The sequence below is a fragment of the Diadema antillarum genome, unplaced genomic scaffold, assembly GCF_040938485.1.
Source record: "Diadema antillarum isolate AM-2024a unplaced genomic scaffold, OU_Dant_1.0 seq00000512_RagTag, whole genome shotgun sequence".
Classification (NCBI taxonomy): Eukaryota; Metazoa; Echinodermata; class Echinoidea; order Diadematoida; family Diadematidae; genus Diadema; species Diadema antillarum.
This window is the reverse complement of record NW_027271466.1, coordinates 478,917-501,516: the sequence shown is the minus strand read 5'-3', so window position 1 is coordinate 501,516 and position 22,600 is coordinate 478,917. Positions and strand designations below refer to the sequence as shown.

The 22,600-nt window shown below is 37.7% G+C and overlaps 1 protein-coding gene across 1 annotated transcript in view; it reads left to right on the top strand.

The window, feature by feature from the left end:
• Positions 1–6,496: 6,496 nt before the first annotated feature.
• Positions 6,497–22,600, top strand: part of LOC139734190 (uncharacterized) — a 41,929-nt gene continuing 25,825 nt past the window's right edge. The window contains exons 1-2 of the mRNA XM_071644994.1: positions 6,497–6,689; positions 9,891–9,968. Coding sequence (XP_071501095.1) covers positions 9,902–9,968 — 67 coding nt within the window. The 5' untranslated portion in view covers positions 6,497–6,689; positions 9,891–9,901. The remainder of the gene's footprint in view (positions 6,690–9,890; positions 9,969–22,600) is intronic.

Here is a 22,600-nt window from a genome sequence, read left to right as displayed (position 1 = left end):
CATCATTAAATGTTTCCCGCAACCGGTTGCCAAGTGATTGCCGGCCTACAACCAGCCCAAATGTGAATTGTACATCACATCTCTTGATATTCACAAGGGCAGGGCCATAAGCTTGAGAATTAAAATCAAACTATGATGATTCAACCTACGTCTACCGTGTCTTCCTTACTCTCACCTACACAATCCTAAGATGCGACGGCCCAAGGTCTTAGCAACTGAAAACACATCTCTCACACAGAAGATGTATATATATATATATATATATGTATATATATGCACTTACTCTTCTACATTTAAATATATTAACAATTCAACAGACCCAAATAGGACATTTTCCTGGTAAAAGTTCTTCCTTATTTCACTGTAATCACACCAATTTTCATCGAGTTGCCCAACTTTACACAAAACATGACGAGTGACTTCTCTCGGTAAAACTATCAAGACGAATATCAATAAATCTAGCTTCACCCTGAGCAAGAAGTGTCAAATCCACTGCCTGCACGATTACCGTTTGGAAAGTATTTTTCCCCAGAACAAAAGGTGCAGTTTGCTCCATTGAGAATTGTCTTAATTGTTTTTTTTTTATGACTACATATGACATACATCTATTCTCACGGCTCTTAATTGCATTGTAATGGGTTTCGTGTGTGTGGTTTTCGTGAGACGTATTGTCAATGCAGCGCTTGAGAGGTAGAAAGTTTAGTTTCCTGAACGCTCGACTATTCTAAGTGGCAATCATTGTTGCTCAAAATCTTTTTCTTTTCTTTTCTTTTCTTTTTTCTTCACTTCCTGCTTGTGGTCTCACTTGGAATATGAGATATTTGTCTCAGTAGATCATCAGAGTTTCAATTACTGCAATGAAAGAGATATATCATGATGGCATCAACTCTGCAGGTAATGTACATTGTAAGCACGGTAAGTATGGTTGTGCAATGGATTATTACAAGACCTGTTCATCTCTTTTACCACGACAGAAAGATCCCACAGAATCTCACAGTTGCTAAAACTTGTCACCGTACAATAGTGATATTTGAAGAGTGATAAACAAAGTAAAGTTTTCCATTTTCTATTCTTTTAGATTAACCTGCGATTTTGATCTTTGATCATAGAAGATCATGGAGCCAACAATGGACAAATAAGAAGAAAAAGAAAACCTTCAAATTTCAAATATTTTCAGTAATGACTCTGACAATCACATCAATTGAAACTTGATTGTTGTTTTGCTGTCATCTCCTTTCCACTCATCCATTATTCCTTGCTTAAGTATGATATGATATCACGTTTTTATCAATAAGGTGACTACCTTGACGAGTGAAAAGAAGTCAATAATTTAAGATTCAATGTAAGAATTGTGGGGGTTTTTTTGCAACCTAATGGGAGACTTGTGAAGCAACGTCATTCTCAGTTCTATAACTTCCCTGTTAATGCTCACTTTCTATCGTGTATACATGCCTCTTGAACATGGAGTTAATTTTCGCTTTCGTCTCGCATCACACACGCCAAGGAGAGAAGAGATAGTTGGTCATCATATCATATCGCGTGATACGTGACAATCCAGGGGCTGTTTTTTTTTTTTCTTAATGAATGTATCACGCGAAGGGAAGGAAGCTTGTGACAGAATCTGTCAGTCTGATTTGTCTGAGGTGCATAAGCTTCACTTGGTAGCTGCATTTACTGACGCCATTTTGTTTGTTAATAGAATATTGGCTAAGCACATTTTCCTACGGGAGATCGTCTAGTCATTGGGCGGCAATTGATATGTTTCGACTACAGATGAAGAACACGAAGACCAAAATCATGACTGTCAGTCAAAACAAGTGGATATTCGTGATAATCATGTTGTCTTTCCCTCCTTCACGTTTATCGGAACTCATAGGTAAGTAGTAATGAGGGACATTCCCATTCAAAACGACATTTATCTAATGATTTCTTCTTTAAAATTTAAATTATCCTTCTGAAAGAAATCAAGTTCTCAAAGTATCTTTTAGACCAAAGTGCGAAAGGAAAAAAAAAACTGTTTAATAAACAAAAGAATGTAGCTCTGTGTAGGCTTCTTCCTTGTCTCAATTGGATGAATTAAAAAAAAGATACCACAGTCTTGTGATGAACTGATTCTAAGTAAACTGGTAAATTCATAGTTCAAATAAGATAAAAAATGATAAAAAAATAACCTATATAAGGAGAAACAGCAATCTTTGAAAGATTTCAGAGAGAGGAATCCGAACGAGTGCATCTGTATGATATGGACCATTGAAATCTGCTTCGTCTGAAACATACATCAGCCAAAAGTTTACACAGTCTTAAAAGAAAATAAAACTATTATTCATTAGGTGCAGAGAAATCTGTTAACTTTTTTCTCTGTTTTCCTTTTACCATCAATACTGAAGTTGCAGAATAATATTTACAACATACAAACTGTTTTGTTTATCAACCACCAAACGTCTGTCCCTGGTCTAGTGAAACGGTAATAATGAATCACAGTTAATTTTGGTTTATTTTCATTATCTATCTATGTAATCTCATTTGTTTTCTGATTTTAGATCTTAATATCAACTGTTCGAAGGAGGTTACTGTCGAGTTGAAAGTGGACAGCCAGACTAGTTTCGCAACTACAATGTGGGAAATACGGGCGAGGGACGGCCAGAGGATTGTTCTGTTGCTGCAATCTTTAGACAATCAGTTCGTAAAAATATCCGCAGAAGATGAAATATCGAACACCAAAAGTGTGATTCTGCTTACAGATAATGACAAATCTCCGCCCATCTTCTCACTTGGATATAAGCTGAGACTTCGACTATATAAATCCAATCTCCAGATACATATATCCAGTCAGAGTCAACGTCACCGCGTCATGTTTAAAAGGTAACTTTTTTATTGTTAAAGTGAAAGATAAATATTAATTTACACAATGTGAGTGAACATAATATTTTATCAATTAATTTCCGATACAATCATTATTTGAATGAACACTTCGTATATTTTAAAGGGACTGTACAGTACTGGTTGAGGTAAGGGATTCATGTTTTGAACATTTCTAAGTGAGATAATGCGAAACCTCTTATGAAATATGAAAGAGGATGTAAATTTAAGAGGGATTCAACGTTTATTTGATGAAAATTGGTTTTGATATAGCTGAGATATCCCCAAAAAAGTGATAATAATAAAAGGCGACAGGCCACAACTTTATTAGGATCTCTTTGTTTCACATTGTTTTTGGATATCTCAGCCATTTCAAAACCGATTTTCATCAAATAAACTTTTGATACCCTTTAGAATTGCATGCCCTTTGACATCTCACAGAGTGGTTTCTGAATAACTCGCAAAACGTTAAAACCTAAATCCTCACCTCGACCAGAACTGTACACACCCTTTAAATGTGCAATAATTATTGCAGACCGATAATCTTACCTGTCGCAGGCATGGCAACATTGTTAGCCTTGTAGTTGCTCTGGTTCAATATGTTAGAAGTATATTTCCTCCAGGTGCAGTAACAAATAAATAAGAAAGTATCCAAATACTGCTGAATTACGGATCATTGAGGGGAGAGTCAAATCCAGTCAAGTGCATCGCTTATATCGTCTTCAATATAGTGTGACGAACTCGCCTTCTCGTCGTGAGTGTATTAGAGTGTATTTGACTGTTTGTACAAATGTCTCCGCGAGCCGTGTCAGGATGGCCGAGTAGGCGGGGTTCGTTTTGTTGCAGTTTACAATGATCCCTTTAAATTATTAAAACTACTAGTCTGTACGCTATATACCATGTATTATGTTGTGTCAGAAGCAGCTCACCAACACAAGCGGCACACATACAAAGCTCAGCATCACTTAGATAATGTCACTTCCAAACGTCAGTTATAGATGGTGTTAAATTGGTACGTCTAGTTTGTTACCAACTTTTGCTACCAAGTTCTGCTACCAACTCTTGCTACCAAGTGCTGCTACCAAGTTCTGCTACCAACTCTTGCTACCAAGTTCTGCTACCAGGTTTTGTTACCAACTCAGTCACGCTAACGTGGAACACCTTTCACAACCCTATGGTGGCACAGGTATCGTTGATGGCACGGGGTAAAGTGCTGTATCGCACCGTTACCAACTTCCTCAGGCGACGACTGGAACTCGGATTGGGCACGGACTATGCGACAAGTCACATTACCAATATACCCGAAATCCAACGGCGACGACTGGAGCTTGGATTGGGCACGGACTATGCGACAAGTCACATTACCATTATGCCCGAATTCCAATGACTTGCTAGTTGGTCTTCTCAGGAACATGTACCACCACCCTCCAAGCTGTCGTATTGTGGTACCACTCAAGAAGACACAGTGAAGACAGCAATTCAGGAACACATGTACAGTTTATTATACATAGAAATGACTATTAACAACATATTGGAAATGTATCATACACGGGCTGCTTGTTGCGGACTATGTCACACAACGGCCACTTTATACGCCTCCCCTCCTATCGCAGATGAAGGAGGCAATCCCGCACGACCGTGAGGATCGTGGAAATTACCCGCAGTAGTCATTCAAATTATTTACAATGTTGGCGTGGTTACAAAATTTGTACAATGACTATACGTTTTAACAGTATCTCTTGTACATGGTTACTATAATTCGGCATGTATCATCGGTCTAAACCGGAGTTGGTATTAAAATAATCCAAACTTGCCCATGACAAACAAGTAACCACATATTTAATAATAAATGTTAAAACTCATAATAATGCGCTACCACATTATAATGTTTGTCCAACATTCCGATAATGCGCCCATTTCAATACTACAGGCACAATCGATTATGACAAATTATAATCGAAACGGTAAAATCGAATTTCGTTACAATAGCGACACATAGAATGGCATAATATAATAACGAATAAGAGGATTAACCCTTTCTATGCCAATGAGTCAAATGTACACAAATTTTGCACACATTCTTATGGACAGGCTATAAATTTGACACACAATGGGTTAAATACGAGGAGATAGCCGTGAAAATGCTTTGACTTGGGTCTGGCCCAATTATACGTTTAATATTTGACCAAGTACTTGAAAACCGTCTATAAAAAATGAAATAATGAAATGCAAGAACTTCATAGTTTGACGTGATCGGGTATATATACAAATAAAAGGTGTTGACAACTATACATGACTGAATGCCCGATTAAATATTCATCAGAATAGTGAGGTTTACGTGGTAACAGCGTCTTGAAAAGCGGGTTGGATATGCGAGGATGTGTATATATGATATTTGCAAAATTATCATATTGTAAACATTATGTGCAGTTGATTTAAACTATATTTTATAAAGAAAGCTTTCCCTGTGATTCATTACCGCTGTAGAGTCGTAATTTAAGATATAGTTTTCGGATCCATTTGAGTGTGATTTCAATATTCTCTCTATCCAGTAATGATGCAAATATAACACGGTTAGATAACAATTTGATTGAGTGTAAATCAATATTCAAATTACATATCATTCATTCTTTTGTCGATTCTTTTTACGTATTTACCTATTCACATTCAAAGCAGTAGTAAAAAAGGTCATGAATATAAGTTCACACACTGCAGTAGAACCAACTACATCCAGATTTCTATCAAAGACAGGCGTAGTATCTCCTATAGACTACAAAGTTACTGAGCTTACTGAAGGGCAAAATCATCAGTCAATTGCAATGTAATTTATCAGTTTATAGCTTCTCATAACATCAGAAAGGAGAAAAATGACGAAAAAATAGAAAATAAATGACCAAGAATTGATCGGATGGAAATTAAACGTATGCATATCACATAATTAAAAAAACACACGATGTTTACACACATTACACATTCACATGTATATACTACCTCCTATGAACAATCAGTGTTTCTTTTCTATTAGGATTTAGAAGTAAAATTAAATGATTTGATTATAAAATGAAATGAAGATCGATTGTGTGAAATAACTTGTTTCTCTCTTTACTCATCTTTTTGCCACATGAAATACATAATCGATGAATCAGATACGTCAAGAATCCATTTTGGATGTGTAACGTTCGCATTCAGCATAAGATATGAAACACGAACACTGCTATACATGGGAAACCCAAACTTAGGATGATACAAAGAGGACGGCAGATACGTAGGAAAGTTAGCAAATATAGCGTCATATATTTCATGTGTGAACCCACACTTTGTTACTCATCTTTAAAGTACATAAATTCAACATTAACACTTTAGAGAATCCCAGATTGAATAAGGTCGAGTGACAGTGAAAAAAAGTCTTTTTGCAAAATGTGTCGTTGCATTGTCTAAGAGCGTAATGACTGAGCTATTCCTCATAAACATAATTCAATGCAGAATAAATTTCGGGTAATTTGCTTGTATCGAATTTGTTCATGACTTTGAAATTGTAAACGGTTGTATAAATATTTAGTTTGGGAATATCTAAACTTTTTTTTTCATTATACTTTTGAAAGAAGATGAACCGGCCGTGAAACTGATTGGGAGACATTCTCCTCTCGACGGTCTGGTAGTTTTGCAAACAGCTACGGACAGCTATGTTTGCAGAGACGGCTTCACTGATCGGGTTGCAGATTCCATCTGCGGGGAGCTTGGTTTCCCGGCATTTCATAGCTATTCTTCCTCAACTTTGCTTTCTCATCTAAACGCATCAAACTGGGTAAAGGCTGGCTATTGTCCGCCATGTGAGTATTGTTTTTAGTGTTGACCATCTGAGCTGATTGTTATGTAACGTGTAGATATCGTTTTGTCTTAAGCCCCAGTCACATAATGCTCTGCGTCCTGCTTTACGTCCAAAAAAGTCATTTTTTCCGCGGACCCTCGCGGATCCTTTGCCGTCACCAGAAATTTGTACAAAACGTGCGGGCAAAAAAATGCGGGCGATACGGACAGATACGACCAGATGCGAATACTTGCGTCCACTTGCGGATATTCTTACGAATTGGCACATAATAGTGTTCTGAACACTTGCGGAGAGTTGCGCATTTTTCGGATAGTTACGGATAGTTACAGATTGCTATGAATAACTATGGACAATTTGGTTTTCTCTTACGATCCCTGCTAAGTCAGTATATTATGACAGCAAGGTTATCACATTTTGGACTGTCTTACATTGTACACTGGGGAAAACTGAAATTGAGTTACGTGCAAGTTGTGAAAAAATCGTAATCCTTTAATTTACTTTACAATAATAAAAGATACATGAAATTTTGAACTTGAAGTTTGAATTTTGTTTGTGCAACTCAAATATGAATAAACGTCATAAATGTAAAGAATGTATGTGACCGTGCATCACAAAACAAACAAAAAGTCGCACACACTGATTTTGTGTGAGGACTGAAAATAGGTGAAATGGGTCAACCGAGCCGATCTTGACTTGGCTACCCTGGGTAAGGCTTTATCATTATTATTATTATTATTTATTATTATTATTATTATTATTATTATTATTATCATCATTGTTATCATTATTATTGCTATTATTATCATTATTATTATTATCATTATTAGTAGTAGTAGTAATAATAATAATAATATTATTATTATCATTATTATTATTATCATTATTATTATTATTATTATTATTATTGTTATTATTATTATTATTATTATTATTATTATTATTATTATCATTATTATTATCATTATTATTATTATCAATTTCAGTTTAATCTGATAATCCCCTCATTGTTGTTACTCCGGTGGCTTCCATCCTGTTTTTTGTCCCATTCATCGCACAACCAGCACGGCTTGATAAAGATTAAGCGCTTGAATAGACACTCTACTTCAGAGCCTTTTTTCTCAGTTTACACTTTTCCTGAGTGTGTGCATTCTTTCCAATATTTAGATAGGTTAGGAGAGTCCATTTGATTTGAGTAATACATCATTTTAAAGCTTAAAGTCTGCTCTTTCAGAACATGCTCCCAACTAAAATTGTGTGGCGACTTTTTGTGTGTTTTGTGGTGCAGGGTCACATTTAACATCACTATACCACAAATGAAATACAATATAGATCGAAAAGTTAAACATTAGAGTAAGAAAATATTACTTGCAGCCATGGAATAGACAAACTGTGGTTACGCTGTCGTTGTTCAGCGATATTCATGACTTACTGGGTTATGTTAAAGAGATATTTATGATAAAGCAATGCTTATAAAATTTACAGAAAAAAAGACATCAAAACCTTCAAACACCTCTCCCACACCCAAGTACAATATTAAGTCATCTCTTGAAGTAATGTATTTTCTGTTTGAATTTCATGTATGCATGTCATTTTGTAATGCGCAGTATATTATTATAGTAGCTGCGCAATATGAATGTCATTTCGTAGTAGTAGTAGTAGCAGTATTAAAAAAAAATGTAATACACATTCGATGGAGCGTAAAGTGCATGGGTAAGACTATAGAGAAATATTAGATTCGTTCTCATTTTATATAGTTGCCCCTGTCCCACACCTTCCCAGGCCAGAAAAGTTAATAAAATGCTGTCACCCCATCCCCTACCCAAAATATTGCCTTTTTTTTCGAAAAATATACATTCGAAGAGTACAAAAAAAAAGTTCAGCACCAAGAGTCAACCGATGTCATGAGTATACAGAGTATAATGGGGTGCCACTTAATATGACCATTAATTGTGGGAGAAATTTCATAATTTGACCATGCAGTTCTGCCTCTCCACCGCTCCGACTGTGTTGTAGCATTCCTTCAGGTAAAGGCGCTGCAGCTTGGCAACAGGAGTAGCGTGCCTTCCCACGAGTCTCTGTGTTCCCATGCGAGTGGAAAACGGAAAACGTCGAAGGACGTAATTGTCCGCAACATCCGTAGCTGTCCGTAAATATCCGTAAGCGGCCAAAACTGTTGTGATACGTTAACTTGCGGTTAATTTCGGATACTTACGGTGGACGTAAGCGAACGCAAACGGACGGGAGGTAAATTTTTTTGCGGATTGTCTGCGTCCAAGCCACGGGTAGTTACGTTCAATTACGGATAGTTACGTTTGGTTACGGTTACTTGCGTAAGTTTGCGTCCGTGGCGTCCCTCTGCGAAATTTTGAACATTTCAAAATTTCGCAGGTTCGGCGACGTCATTTTGCGTTTCTTTACGGATGAGTTACGGGCAGTTACGTCTACATACGTCCCTGCGGATGCCTGCGTCCATGCTGCGTCCCCCTGCGTCCACTCATTCGTATCTATCCGCGGCGGACGTAATCCATCGTAAAGCACTGTGTGACTGGGGCATTAAAGAGATGATAGGAAATGTACCGTATCAAAATTTTCGTAGGTAAAAAAGGGAGAATTTTGACTTTTCGTGTCTCGTGTACTGTCATGTTTCAATCAAATGAAAAAAAGAAAGATTGAAAAGGGTGATTTGATTAATTAATTTTCCTTTTCAAGTATCCCAAGGCTCGGATAAGCTGTTTTGATTTCCTGTGCAAGATAGGGCTGAAAAAAAATATAATATGATATTTTTTATGTTTTTGGAAATGGAATAAACCGTGGCCAGAGAGAGAGATAGAGAGAGAGAGAGAGAGAGAGAGATCGGGAAGGGGGGTGGGAATTACTGACTGTGGTCAACCACAAGTAGGTATATTAGGTAAAATTTCTGTAATGATCTTCGCAGATTTCCGAATTGATATACTCAGTAACTTTAGCTGTGATTACTATTTACTTTTAAGCTTTAAGAAGCGATATAATTATTCGACAATAGTTAGTATGTCATATTTCGAACCATTATCTGGACATTCTTATATCTTCTTAAGACTGGACATTCTATTCCAGTGCATTATATAAAATGTGAAGTAGACATAGTAAATCAATATAACTATTAAGCAAACTTATGCTTCGCAAAGAAAAAAATCAAAGAGAACGATTCATTTTCGCTTCACAGATTCGCGAAGTATGATGAAGTGTTCGTGGACAAACACCGAATGCCCTTCTCTAAGAGCTGTGAAGCTTAGGTGCCGAGGTAAGCATAAGTTACACGCAGTCGTACCCATCCTGCCCTGTGTGAAAAATGGATTAAGATTGAGCCTTTGGTATACTTGTTCGTACAACTATCAAGTTCGTCGCGTGGAAAGCAGTTGACGTGTGTGGACATTATACATATTGTAGTATATACCTCACAAGACTGCTAAGAGATGCACGAGCTGCTTCTCGTGTGTTTATTAGACTCTCAAAAATGCAGTGATGAGACCACTTTCATAAAACTTGTTATTAATAACAAATTGCGATAATTGTAAGCTACTAGAATCCTTGCATCTGACTGCTGACTGAGAGCAAATTTTGTCATAGAAATTTGAAAGTTGTTACTGATAACAAACTTTAAGAAACGGGACCCTGGTGGAGAATTATTCATAACGACTAATAACGTCATAATGAAATATAGTCATTTATCAACAAGCCGGAGGCGTAATGATCAATTTACATGATTAATTTCCGTTAGGGGGAGTTTATCGTGGAGTTTTTTATCTTTCCTCTCTCAGAACCAGGTTTTCTCGGATGCTACACAATACAGCACGTCTTCCAAAACAGCAGTCTTCTTCGGGGTCTGCCAAATCGAACTGTAGAGACCGAAATGGAATGCGTCTCCACCTGCCGACAACAAAGACAGGTCGCTGACGTCATAGCCGTAATCCATCAAGGCGCATGCATGTGCGTCCCACCAGAGACATTTGCTGGCATTTCCTCTTCTAATACTTCTCGTCACGAATGGTCATGTCCAAACTTGGCCGAAAGTTATACCGGACATGATTTCTATAACGCATTTAACGGTGAGTGTTGTGCAAGGATATCACATCAACATGAAAGTGAAATAAATTTGAATTTGAATTTGAATTTGAATTAGCCCATGTGCACGTTGGTACAATGACCTCTCTTTTTTTCTAAGTTGGCTGGGCAGTTTACTTTTTTTCCAGGCGATATGTTGCGTAATTTTGCCCAATGAAAACAAACAATGAACTTGGGTAGACCAAGTCAGTCAACCCTTTGGAAACCATCCTATTCATCGTTTTGCACTGAATGCAGTAACAAACTTGTTTTTCAGTTCTAACAAATACCAGACAACGTTTTAACGTGGATGTGCTGGCTAGCACCATTTATAAGGAATGCATGAATATTAATTATGGCAAGCTAGTTGGTTCAAGAATGACCTTTCTCTGCTCGTACGCAAAGTGGAATTTTACGAATTGGCTTATTCCTTGGTAATAATTATGTACACTTCTGAATGAATTACTTGATATAAGAAATTCATTGAATGAATGGCTTACCGAAAACAAACCCAAGGACAATTTGTCGTCATCAACATCAATATTTTTTTTTTTTAACGCTGAAGCATTACTATTTTGATTCTGAAAAAATAAAGATATGGAAGATCCACTTACAGTATATGAATACGCAAACATGTGCCTGATGCAGTATTAATTGCAGCTATTCAAGTTGGGTTTTTTTTTCTTCTATTTTAGGGTGATGTAACGTTAGAAACGTTAATATTTCTTTAATTTGTAATTACGAACGATTTAGATGAATAATCTTCCATAATATTTGTTTGAATTTGCTCTGTATGAACATGATGTGGGATTGCATTTCTGAGACAATCACCTGAAAAGGCTATGTCTTAGGGTCATTAATGACTTTTGTATTCTTTCTATCACTCACGTCACTAGAAAACCCGAAACATTGATTTTAATAAATCACTGCAAGAAACATGTGCATTTGCAGATGCACCTCTAATCGAAACAAAAATTGCATGACTTTTTTCATAAGTTCACAAGTCTTCATCGCAGAAACAAAACCACAGCACATCTGCAGACATAAAGGCCTATTTTGTGTATGCGCGCGCGCACGTGTTTGTGTGTGTATGAGTAGCTGCGTAACATTTTTAAAGCATTTTTAAAGAGTGAACACAGTTAACTTGGAGAAATTTAAATTCAAATCTAAATTCAACACATGTCTTCGTTAACTTCCATTCTTTACAGTTTCCTATGGCTTCTGCGACAAACTTGACATTGTCCCAAACGGAAAATGGGATTCTAACATGACGTGGCTGGGCTCTGTGGTAACCCTCGCCTGTGACCAAGGTTACACCATCAATGATAGTGCAACTCTCCAATGTGTGGGACTACCTGGACGGTCGACTTACTTCCCTGTTTGGAACTCCTCTGTACCATCTTGCAGTACAAGATCTCAGTTTCAAAGTATTCTTTTTCTTAACGAGCAGGCCCCCTTTTCTTACCCACAACGACACGTGATTAAGATCTTAAATCTTACAGTGATTGCAGGTATTGGTCAAGTAATTACACAATGGTTTATGAATGGGGATGTTTTCCTTTAATACCATGCTATAGATGTATACTTGCAGTCTGCTCTATAAAATGTAGATGAATGATTAAACGTACCTGAAATTTCATCACTACATCGAAACATTTCTAGGACCTCCAAAAGGCAGTCTGATAACATTTGCCATATCATATTTGCGGAGAATATCAAGTTAAGGTTTCATAAAAGTAATGAGGATATGTAGAATCACCTTCATATTCGTAATACCAAGTTTCATTGCAGAGATCCCATATCATACATGAAGGGAGGGAAGCGCATGGATTTAACTCCTTTATTAAAAGATGTGAATATTCCAACATTTGAGGAGATCTTCAGATTTTATTAAAAAAGACTTTCACGGAGTGATTTGCTGTTAAGATTTTCTTGGATACACAAATACATTATTTTAAAGGGACTTAATTCCCTTTACATCAAACAACCACCATGCATAACTCAAAGAGAAAAGCTGAGATAATAGTAAAAAAGACTCCCGCATGCAATATTTCTTGCCGCAGAACAAAGTTCTGTCAAAGAAACCATAAAATCACTATGTGTTTTTTTCGCACACATATATTGTCTCCCAACAAGCGATGATATTTGATACTGCAATTAAAAAAAAAATAACAGAAGACAAAAACAGTCATAGCTAAATGGTGATGCTTAGAAAACACACTGTCCATACATTGCATGGGATGATAAAGCAGTTTACCTAATAGCAACTTAACTTCTAGCGATCAAAATTTCCCCACTAGTTTACTATTATTCTTTTATCTCTTACAATTAATGAAGTAATCCTATCTGATTGATCCAAGAGATATTAGTTTTCATTTTGTGTGTGTGTGTGTGTGGACAAAAGAAAGCGAATATTACATTTCCTCATACTCTTTGTGAATGTTGTTATTGTCGAGCCCACCGGAGGTGTGGGGAGACTAAGGGATCGCCTATACGGCGTCTGTCTGTCCGTCGTCCGTCCGTCCGTCCGTCCGTCCGTAACGCTACAAAAACTTGAATAACCCTCAACTAAGGACTTGAATTTAAATCAAACTTGGAGGGAAGAGTATTGATGCAAAGTTACACATTTTACAAAACATAAAGGTTAAAGGTCACAGGCAGAGGGCAATGAATTTTAGGGCGCAATGTTAAGTTTTTACGGCGCGTTTCGATAATGGCTCATAAAAAATTTTATTTATAATAATATGCCACCACAAGGTCAAGAGTCACAGACAGGGGCAACGAACTTTTAAGGCCCAATGTTAAGTTTTTTCGTTTTTTTTTTACGGCTTGTTTTGATTATGGCTCAAAGCTTTTGATCCCTATGTCCGTTTGTGTCCAAACTTGGATGGTAGATGTCCATTGGGGTTGAAGGTCACCACAAGGTCAAGGCTCACAGACAGGGGTCAACGAACTTTTAGGGCCCAATGTTAAATTTTTACGGCGCGTTTCGATTATGACTCATAACATTTGATCCCTGTGTCTTTTTGCGACCAAACCTGAATAGTAGATGCCCCTTGGGGAGTTGAAGGTCACCACAAGGTCAAAGGTCATAGACGGTGTCAACGTACTTTAGGGAGTTTGAAAAACCTTAACTTCTTCTTCGCGAATGCGCTAGACACAATTTGGCACATACCTCGTTTTGTTAATTCAGTTAAATTTCTTATGTATCGCATATCGTTTTCGTTCATCTACATTGCCTCCCCTTTCTCAGTCTCTTGGATGTTTTGTGATCATCCTGGTAACACATGGAACTCGACTGTGACGTCACTGGGATCTTCAATAACTGTTACTTGTGATGATAGTTACGTCATCAATGGCAGTGCCACGCTGCGATGTGTGAGATCTTCTGACACAAATTCGCCTGCGTTGAATGCATCAATCCCAACTTGCGTAACTGGCTCGACCAAATCCCAGGGTACTTGCCTCTTCTTTTAATTATATAGATACTGATCGACGTATAGGCCTTGCAATGAAACATAAAATTTACAGTCTTAAGAAAAATATAGTTTCAAGAGAGGGTCTATTTAAGTATAAACTCAAACTTTGCACAAGTCAGTAACTGCAGTTTATCCATCGGCCTATATTGTAGTTTACAGTACTGGTAGTTTAGGCTGACAAATCTGGTAAATTCACAGTTTTATCAATTGTCGGATAATTACTGGAAATTAAGTTATGTCCAAACCAGATCTAAGCGATTTTACCCCCCAAATAAAGCCAAGAATTCATGTCAAAGGAAAGGTAACTCTTTTTGTTACAGTGTATTGATTGCCACTTTTTCTTTCCCCTTAACATGTGAAATTTTACAAGGTTTTGTTGCCCTAACAGCGTTACAACTACATGTATTTTTTGGCCAGCCTATCTGATATGATATGAATGTCCTTTGTAATCATTCCGTCCTTTCTAGGTAACGAGTCGACATGTATTCATCCTGGTAATGAAACGAAAGTTGTGTTCGATTCAAGTACCACACTGCTTGGATCTACCTTAACGCTGTCTTGTGATAAAGGTTACGTTCCCAGTGGTAGAGCAACGTTGCTCTGTGTGACGTCATTCAACACAACACAACCACCAGTTTGGAACGCTTCAGCTCCATCTTGCCAAGTGGTTGAACGTAAATGCTCAATCTCATCAGACCTTTTATTCATTGACACTATTCGAGACAAGAAGGTGTCTTCCCTAGACATCTTGTTGTTGTTGTTGTTCGTTACATTTTGTTTAGCTCACTTAATGAATAAACAAATATATCACCTGGCTACCTGGCCACTAAGAAAATGTTAATAGTCACATTAAAGCCGACAATGAATTATTGACCAATGACTTTATATTTTCTTCAAAGCTCATGGCAATGATGACCAACGTCCTTGCTTATCAAAGGACGTTGTTACCAAGTGAAATGAACTAAACTTTGTTCTATTAGAAGAAAGTATTAGGAGGGGAGGTAATTTGAATACATTATTATTAAAAAAAAATCAAGGTCTTCAAAAGCATTGAAATACCAACTCTAAAAAAGCAAGGGAGACAACAATTAGCTCGACGTTCCAATATGCATAGAAAAAGTAATTGTATATTGAAATCAAATCATGTTAACATGCTATGCCTATTAAAACACACAGAGAGAAAGGCAGAGGGAGAGAGAGAGAGAGAGAGAGAGAAAGAAAGAAACGTTCTCGTATCCCTCTAAGACTGACCTTCTTTAACTCATGATAATGCCATCTAAATTCGTTCGGTCCTTTCCAGGTATTAACGAGCCGACATGTAGTCACCCTGGTAACGTAACACACGGAAAATGGGATTCAAACACCACGCTGCTTGGATCCATAGTAACACTGACTTGTGATGAAGGTTACACCCTAAATGGTAGTGCAACGTTGTTTTGTATGACGTTATCTGACGGTGGTCGATCGACACAGTCACCAGTTTGGAACGCATCAATCCCATCATGCCAAACAGTCAAAAGTAAATTCTCAATCTAACATCATAATTCCTTTTGTATCACCAAAGGAACTTATCAGATTTTCTGTTGCAGTATCATACAGAAGTCTAGTCGTATACCAGCGTTAATCGTACGTAATTCGTCTGTAAGAGAGTGATTTTCTATTTCTACGTGAGAGCTAAGGATGCAATAGTCTTGTCCCAAAGAGAGCATAACATTTTCTGCTCAAACTACAGGGGGACTTCGAAATGTCACGAGGGCGCTATTACAAAAAACTTTCGTCTTACCATAAAAAAGATAAGTTTCTCCTATCATCATCTCTCTTACCCTGACTGTAGACTACCATTGTTCTAAAATCAGTTGCATAAAAGCAATGATAAGAATGAAATGATTGAAATGAACTGAGCCTTTTCATCAGTTGAAATCTTACTAAGGCCACAACCATGGCAACGACAACAGTTTCATCCGTCATTTATCCATTGGGTTGCAGACTACGATATATGAGGATTGTTTTAATCATTATTGTTGGGAGCCCTTAAATGCATGGAAATTGAATAGGAATAGGAAGAAATTTGTTTATTACTCAATTATGAGGATTAAAGATAATCGTGAAGTATGAAGTATTAAGCGTTTTTATGGTACACATTTCAGTAAACAGAAAAAAATAAATATTGAATAAAATGCGTATAATTCATACATGTTCTAGTTATTTCTTAAGGAATCGATAACGTGTGGTAAGAGGGATAGCCCGAATGGATCGATCTTCATTTGCAGCCTGTCTGGGTACATGTGGAAAACCACAACAAACGCAGGCCTGCTAATTGAACTGTCCATCTAGGCAGTAAATAATTATGGTCATTGAAGTGTGCGCGCATCTGTAACGTTAGACGCCGGCAGTCCAGTCAACATCCTTCCGCTATTGTGTGTGCTAACATTGAGATTAGTGGTAAAAGAGCCAGCCTTCCCATTGCATGATATCCCCACGCTACCTGGTCTGCCCTAACATTCAAAATGATTTCCTATGTATTCTGCTATATTCGAGCTAATTATGGTTTTGATGTAGAAAATAGTCATGCTCCTCCCTAACCCGAAAAAGAAAATAATTTTTGGATGCGTGTGTACACGCATTTTGCAGCAAGTTAAATAAAACATCAGCAAAATACGAATCCTCTGCATTTGGCCATCACATTGATTATGTATGTCTCATACTTGCAATAATTATTCCCTCCGTCCAGGTAACGTGCCGAAATGTGATCACCCTGGTAACGTATCTCATGGAACGTGGGATATAAACACCACCATGCTGGGATCCATTGTAACACTGGATTGTGATGGTGGTTACGTCCTCAACGGCAGTGGAACCTTGCTTTGTGTGACGTCATCCGACGACAGTAGATTGACACACCCATTAGTTTGGAACGAATCAAGTCCATCTTGCCAAGCAGTTGAAGGTACATACTCAATCTTCTGCCTCCCTCTCTGAAGCTAATTGACACCAGAATGGGCTTTTCTGTATATGATGTCATAATTGTTTCTTTTTTGCATTGTTCATATTTTAAGAGTATAAATATTTGCCCTTTCTTCTAAAGAAGGGTTGGAAAGACTCATCAGGCCAGTAATCACAGGGAAACAAACTCCGATTACATATTCATCATTTCATTCGTTTGATTGTACTCGATGTAATTTATCTAGAACAAATTACACTCAAAGATGCTTAAATTTCACGGACGTCCCGCTTCAATTTGGGTTTCGTCTCTCTTTGTAAAAAGTATTCGAATGATTTATCATGTTTTAGAGTTTCAGCCAGTATAAAAATATTTACATCATTTCTTGCTGTTAACTACAGTTGTAACAACGAACAATTCATAATGTTAACTTTCATACCGAATATAACATGAAAATTTTGATTTTAATCGGACCGCTGGAACGATGAGTGCATATGTCAGAATAAAACAGGGCACCTTTCTACACTTATGACTTTGCTGTTTACTTGTAATCAATAAATAAGTTACATTCTACACAAGGATACACATGATACACGACGTCTAATGAATGTTGGTCATCACAGAAAAATGGCTGTGTGGCTGTGTTTTGTTATAAGAAATAGCTTCTTTTTTTTGCATTTGTGTGTTTGTGCGCTAAGAAAACGACTTCATACATTCAAAATTCTAAATATGCCATCTTTATTGCAGCATCGGATGGATCCATGGAGAGAGAACTGTCAATGCGAAAAGCAACTATTACTTTCCCTATTGTCGTGGGACTTCTTCTTCTCTCAATGATTGGTACTGGTATTCTTCGAAAGTTCATCAAGAAACGTAGCTCCAATATTCAAGTAAGAAATGCCTCCACTAACACTGTCACCAATATTATCACTAAGTAAAAAAGTATCTTCCCGTCAATTATTGAAAGCTGTTGTCATCCCTATTTTAAAAACAGAGAGTAATTACGACTTTGAAACTGAGAGCATGGCAGTTCTCACCCTTTTTTTTATTGTTTCTGTTCACCTATATATTTAACTGACCTGATCTCATCGAAACCCAGACCGGATACACACATTAACCTAACATCATCATCTGCAACCCAACTTAAACTTGGCCCTCGCACCCACAATCGTTATGGTGACCGTGCTTTTTCCGTTTGTGCCCCCCTTCTTTGGAACACTCTCCCTACTCACATTCAGACCTCCACCTCCGTTGACATCTTCAAAAAGAAACTTAAGACTCATTTATTTTTAGAGCAGAATTAATGATTATGTAGGCCCTGTATGCATTTGTAGTAAATTATTTGTTATTCTAAGCTGATTTGTATGTTTGGTTGTTTAGCATTGTAAAGCGCTTAGAAACATGTTGTACTTTAAGCGCTAAATAAATATTTTATATTATTATTATTATTATTATTATTGTGGAAGTAAAGTCATTGGTTTGTAACCTAGACAGACGTTGCATATATAATACCTTTCCTCTTTTAAAGCTATGATTCAAGGAATAATTGCGTCATATATTTAGTTGCAAGGATTGATGTCAAATGTAATGACACCCTATTGTAACAAAATGGGGTCGTTGAGGTCATCGTCCGCGAGCAAAGATTCTACACGAATTAGTTTTATTTACTTGCATCTCCTGTTGTTTAAAGATCTTACAGTCGAACAATTGTGAATGCTTGTCTGATGTTTTTAAAAGTAGCATTTGTTTATGTGTTCTTTTCATTTGGTATCTTCTCCCCTTAATCATGTTATCCATGTGGTCTAAATAAATATCCTTCTTCCATATTTCCCTGTGTCTGATTTTATCCTCGGACTGGCTCAACAAGCTTGTTTCTACATACATAGGCCCAATCGTACTTCTCTTACTTTGGAAATAGTCCAGTACTTCTGTATACAGACCTTTGTATTCAATAAGAGAGTTGTACTTTCAGGTGGAATTTCACTAATTTTTCTATCAATTTTTAATCATATATTAGATTGTAATTCTTAGTGATCTTTTATAAGAAATTAGATAGAAAATAAATCAAAAGTGTAAGATTGAATTTAAGATTGAAATTTGATACGAACTAGCAGCCAACCAGAAGCTCGGGGAAATAAGATATAATGAGGAAGTCAGGACCAAACCACTTTCGCCGTTAAAGCCGAAATTTCGTTACATCTGTCAACACAAACGCATTGCACAAATGTTACAGAGTATTATGTGTGAGGTTATGTACAACCTGCCAGCGCGGAAGCTTCAACAAAGTGAAACGCAAGCAAACTGCAAAAAGTATAACTACAAGGAATTTGTAATAAGCAGTCGGAGATATGCCGATGATGACGGTTCACATCATTTGTATGACGCCATACACCTTTAAAAAAAAATCTAAGGCACAGACTCTTTCAAGTTAGTAATTGCAAGTAATTGCAACTCCCTCCAATAATTTCTCCTTGAAATAATGGAAGGGAATTGTAGCAATGGGGCGATAGTCATAGCAAAAGAGGACTTTGCCTGATTTAGAGAGAAAGGAGAGAAAAAAGAGAGCAAAAGGGAAAGCGAAATGCATGTTTTCTGAGATTTCAGATGTTATCGTAGTCCACGTGTTAGACAAGCAGTATTGATAGAGAGCAGAACAATTCTTTGGAAACTTACCATGCTGTACACCAACACTTAATTTTCAATACATACTTCAGGGCCGGCGCAGCCGTGGGGGCCGTGGGGGCTCGGGCCCCCACACTTTTTGTGCACCATACAAAGGAATACATAAGGTGTCATCACTTTGTTAGCTCATGAAACCCGGAAGTGGGCCCCCACACTTTTGAAAACACTGCGCCGTTCCTGTACTTTTTCCGGTACCCTTATCATCTGAACTGAAGTGACAGAGTCTCAAGGATCGGAGTCTTCCAGAGCTTTCCAGTAACAGGGTCTCAAGTGATTTTGAGTCTGTAAATCACTTGACAATGGGCCAATTGCCCGAAAGATTTGTGTACTGAAAATCAACTTTTTGTGTAAAGTATGGTAGGTTTCTTAAGGATTTCTTATGTTCTCCTCATATAAATGATATCAGGATAAAGTGTTTGAATGCAATTTTAGGTTTTTATCACATACATGTATTATTTTTAACCCAGTGTTTTTTTCTCATATACCTTTTTGCAAGTTTCTCTAATGCTAGAGTCACACACGGCCGGGTCACAAAACAGATTTGATCCGGGTGAAAATGAGACGGATTTGATCCGGGTGAAAATGAGCCGGATTAGTCCCTAAATGGAGGGCAATTTATATGCTACAGTCACACACGGCCGGATTTCGAACCATGTCCATAAGGAATTAAAACTGTATCTTGCCGGTTCGAGCCGTACAGACCCGTATTGACCTGTATCGAACTGTATAAAAATCCGCTTTAAAATCCTTAACTGAATCTCTTTCGACCCCTATCGACCCGTGTCAAACCGCTTCGACCCGTACCGACCCGGATGTAAACCTTGTCATCATCAGTCTCATGAAGGCAATGCGGCATACGGGTTGCAGGGGGTCGATGCGAGTCAGTGCGGTTCGAAGCGGGTCAATTCTGATATCAATACGAAATTGAAATCTGTGAGAAAATTTTGAACACGACCGTTTTTGTTTTGTTTTGTTTTGTTTTGGTTTTTTTCGCCGTATCGTAGACCCCGGAATCCATAAGGAATTGACACGGATTTTGATGCGGGTCAATGCGGGTGTCTATGGTTTGAACCGGGTCGATACGGTTTTAATTCCTTGTAAACCCTGTACGAAATCCGGCCGTGTGTGACTCTAGCATAAAGAAATGCAAAACGTTCTCAAGTAGGCAATACGGCTCGTGCCTCACGTAGGAAGTGTACTGTAAAGGATTCCTAAAAAATCAAATGTTGTGAGTTGTTGTGAAAGCCGATCTAATTTTAAAAGTAGAGCTCAAAGTACGAGACTTACATGGAAGGAAAATAGGGACAGCACCAAATATCCTCGAAGCACACATCAGTTTTCGTTCTAGCGATAGTCTCCTGTATGCAATTTTCTCATTTTCTAATTTTCTAATTTATTTTCAGCATTACCCTACAGTGGATAAAGTAAGCAGCCTGAAAGATGCCTCATTTCCTGCAGAGATGGATATCACGTTTGCCCGGTCTACAAATATTGTTACAGATGAAAGTGAAGTTGATGCAGACGATTACCTGCATCCCAGTACCAACTTGCCCAGATTCAATGAATGTCAACCTCAGGCAAGTCGTGAAGAGACAGATGCTGATGGCATTTACAAGGGAAGGTCTTTAACGTCCGACCAGTCGGCGAGCATCGAAAAAACGCATCACTCCGAATACAAGAATCGAGAAATGTCCGAGATGGATGAAAATGAAACGCAGGATAACCATAAATATGCGAACATGAGTACAAATGTGAAACTTGACCATCTTTTCAATGACCTTAATGATCCATTATATTCTGCATCCATCTACTCTGGTAAAGCAAGAGAAAAACCCGAGTTAGATGAAAATGGCTATCTTGTTCGTGAAGCGAATCCCGACGAAACTGCTCCTGACCAATCAACAACAAAACAAGAAACGTGTGATAATTCCGAGTATGGGAATATTCGAAGAAATGCAAAACGCGACAATTTTGCAGTTCATGTAAATGATCAGTCATATTCTACATCCATTTACCCTGACAAACAAAGAGAAATGCCCGAGTGGAAGGCAAATGGCTGTCTTGTTCTCGAAGAAAATTCCGACGAAACTACTCCCGACCAATCAACAGCCAAACAAGAAACGCAGGATCATTCCGAGTATGTGAATATTTGAGAAAATGAAAAACGCAACAAAACTGCTCCCGACCAATCAACAGCCAACCAAGAAACGCAGGATCATTCCAAGTATGCGAATATTCGAGGAAATGAAAAACGCGACCAACTTGCAACTCATCTAAATAATGCACCATATTCTACATCCATCTACCCTGACAAACCAAGAGAAATGCCCGAGTTGGATAAAAATGGCTACCTTGGTCTCGAAGTTAATCCCAACAAAACTGCTCCCGACCAATCAGCAGCCAACCAAGAAACACAGGATCATTCCGAGTATGCGAATATTCGAGGAAACAAAAAACGTGACCAACTTGCAACTCATGTGAATGATCCATTATATTCATATTCTACATCCATTTACCGTGACAAACCAAGAGAAATGCCCGGGTTGGATGAAAATGGTTATCTTGTTTTCGAGGAAAATCCTGACGAAACTACTCCCGACAGATCAACAGCCAACCAAGAAAAGCAGGATCATTCTGAGTATGCGAATATTCGAGGAAATGCAAAACGCGACAATCTTGCACCTCATGTAAATGATCCGTTATATTCTACATCCATGTACCCTGACAAAC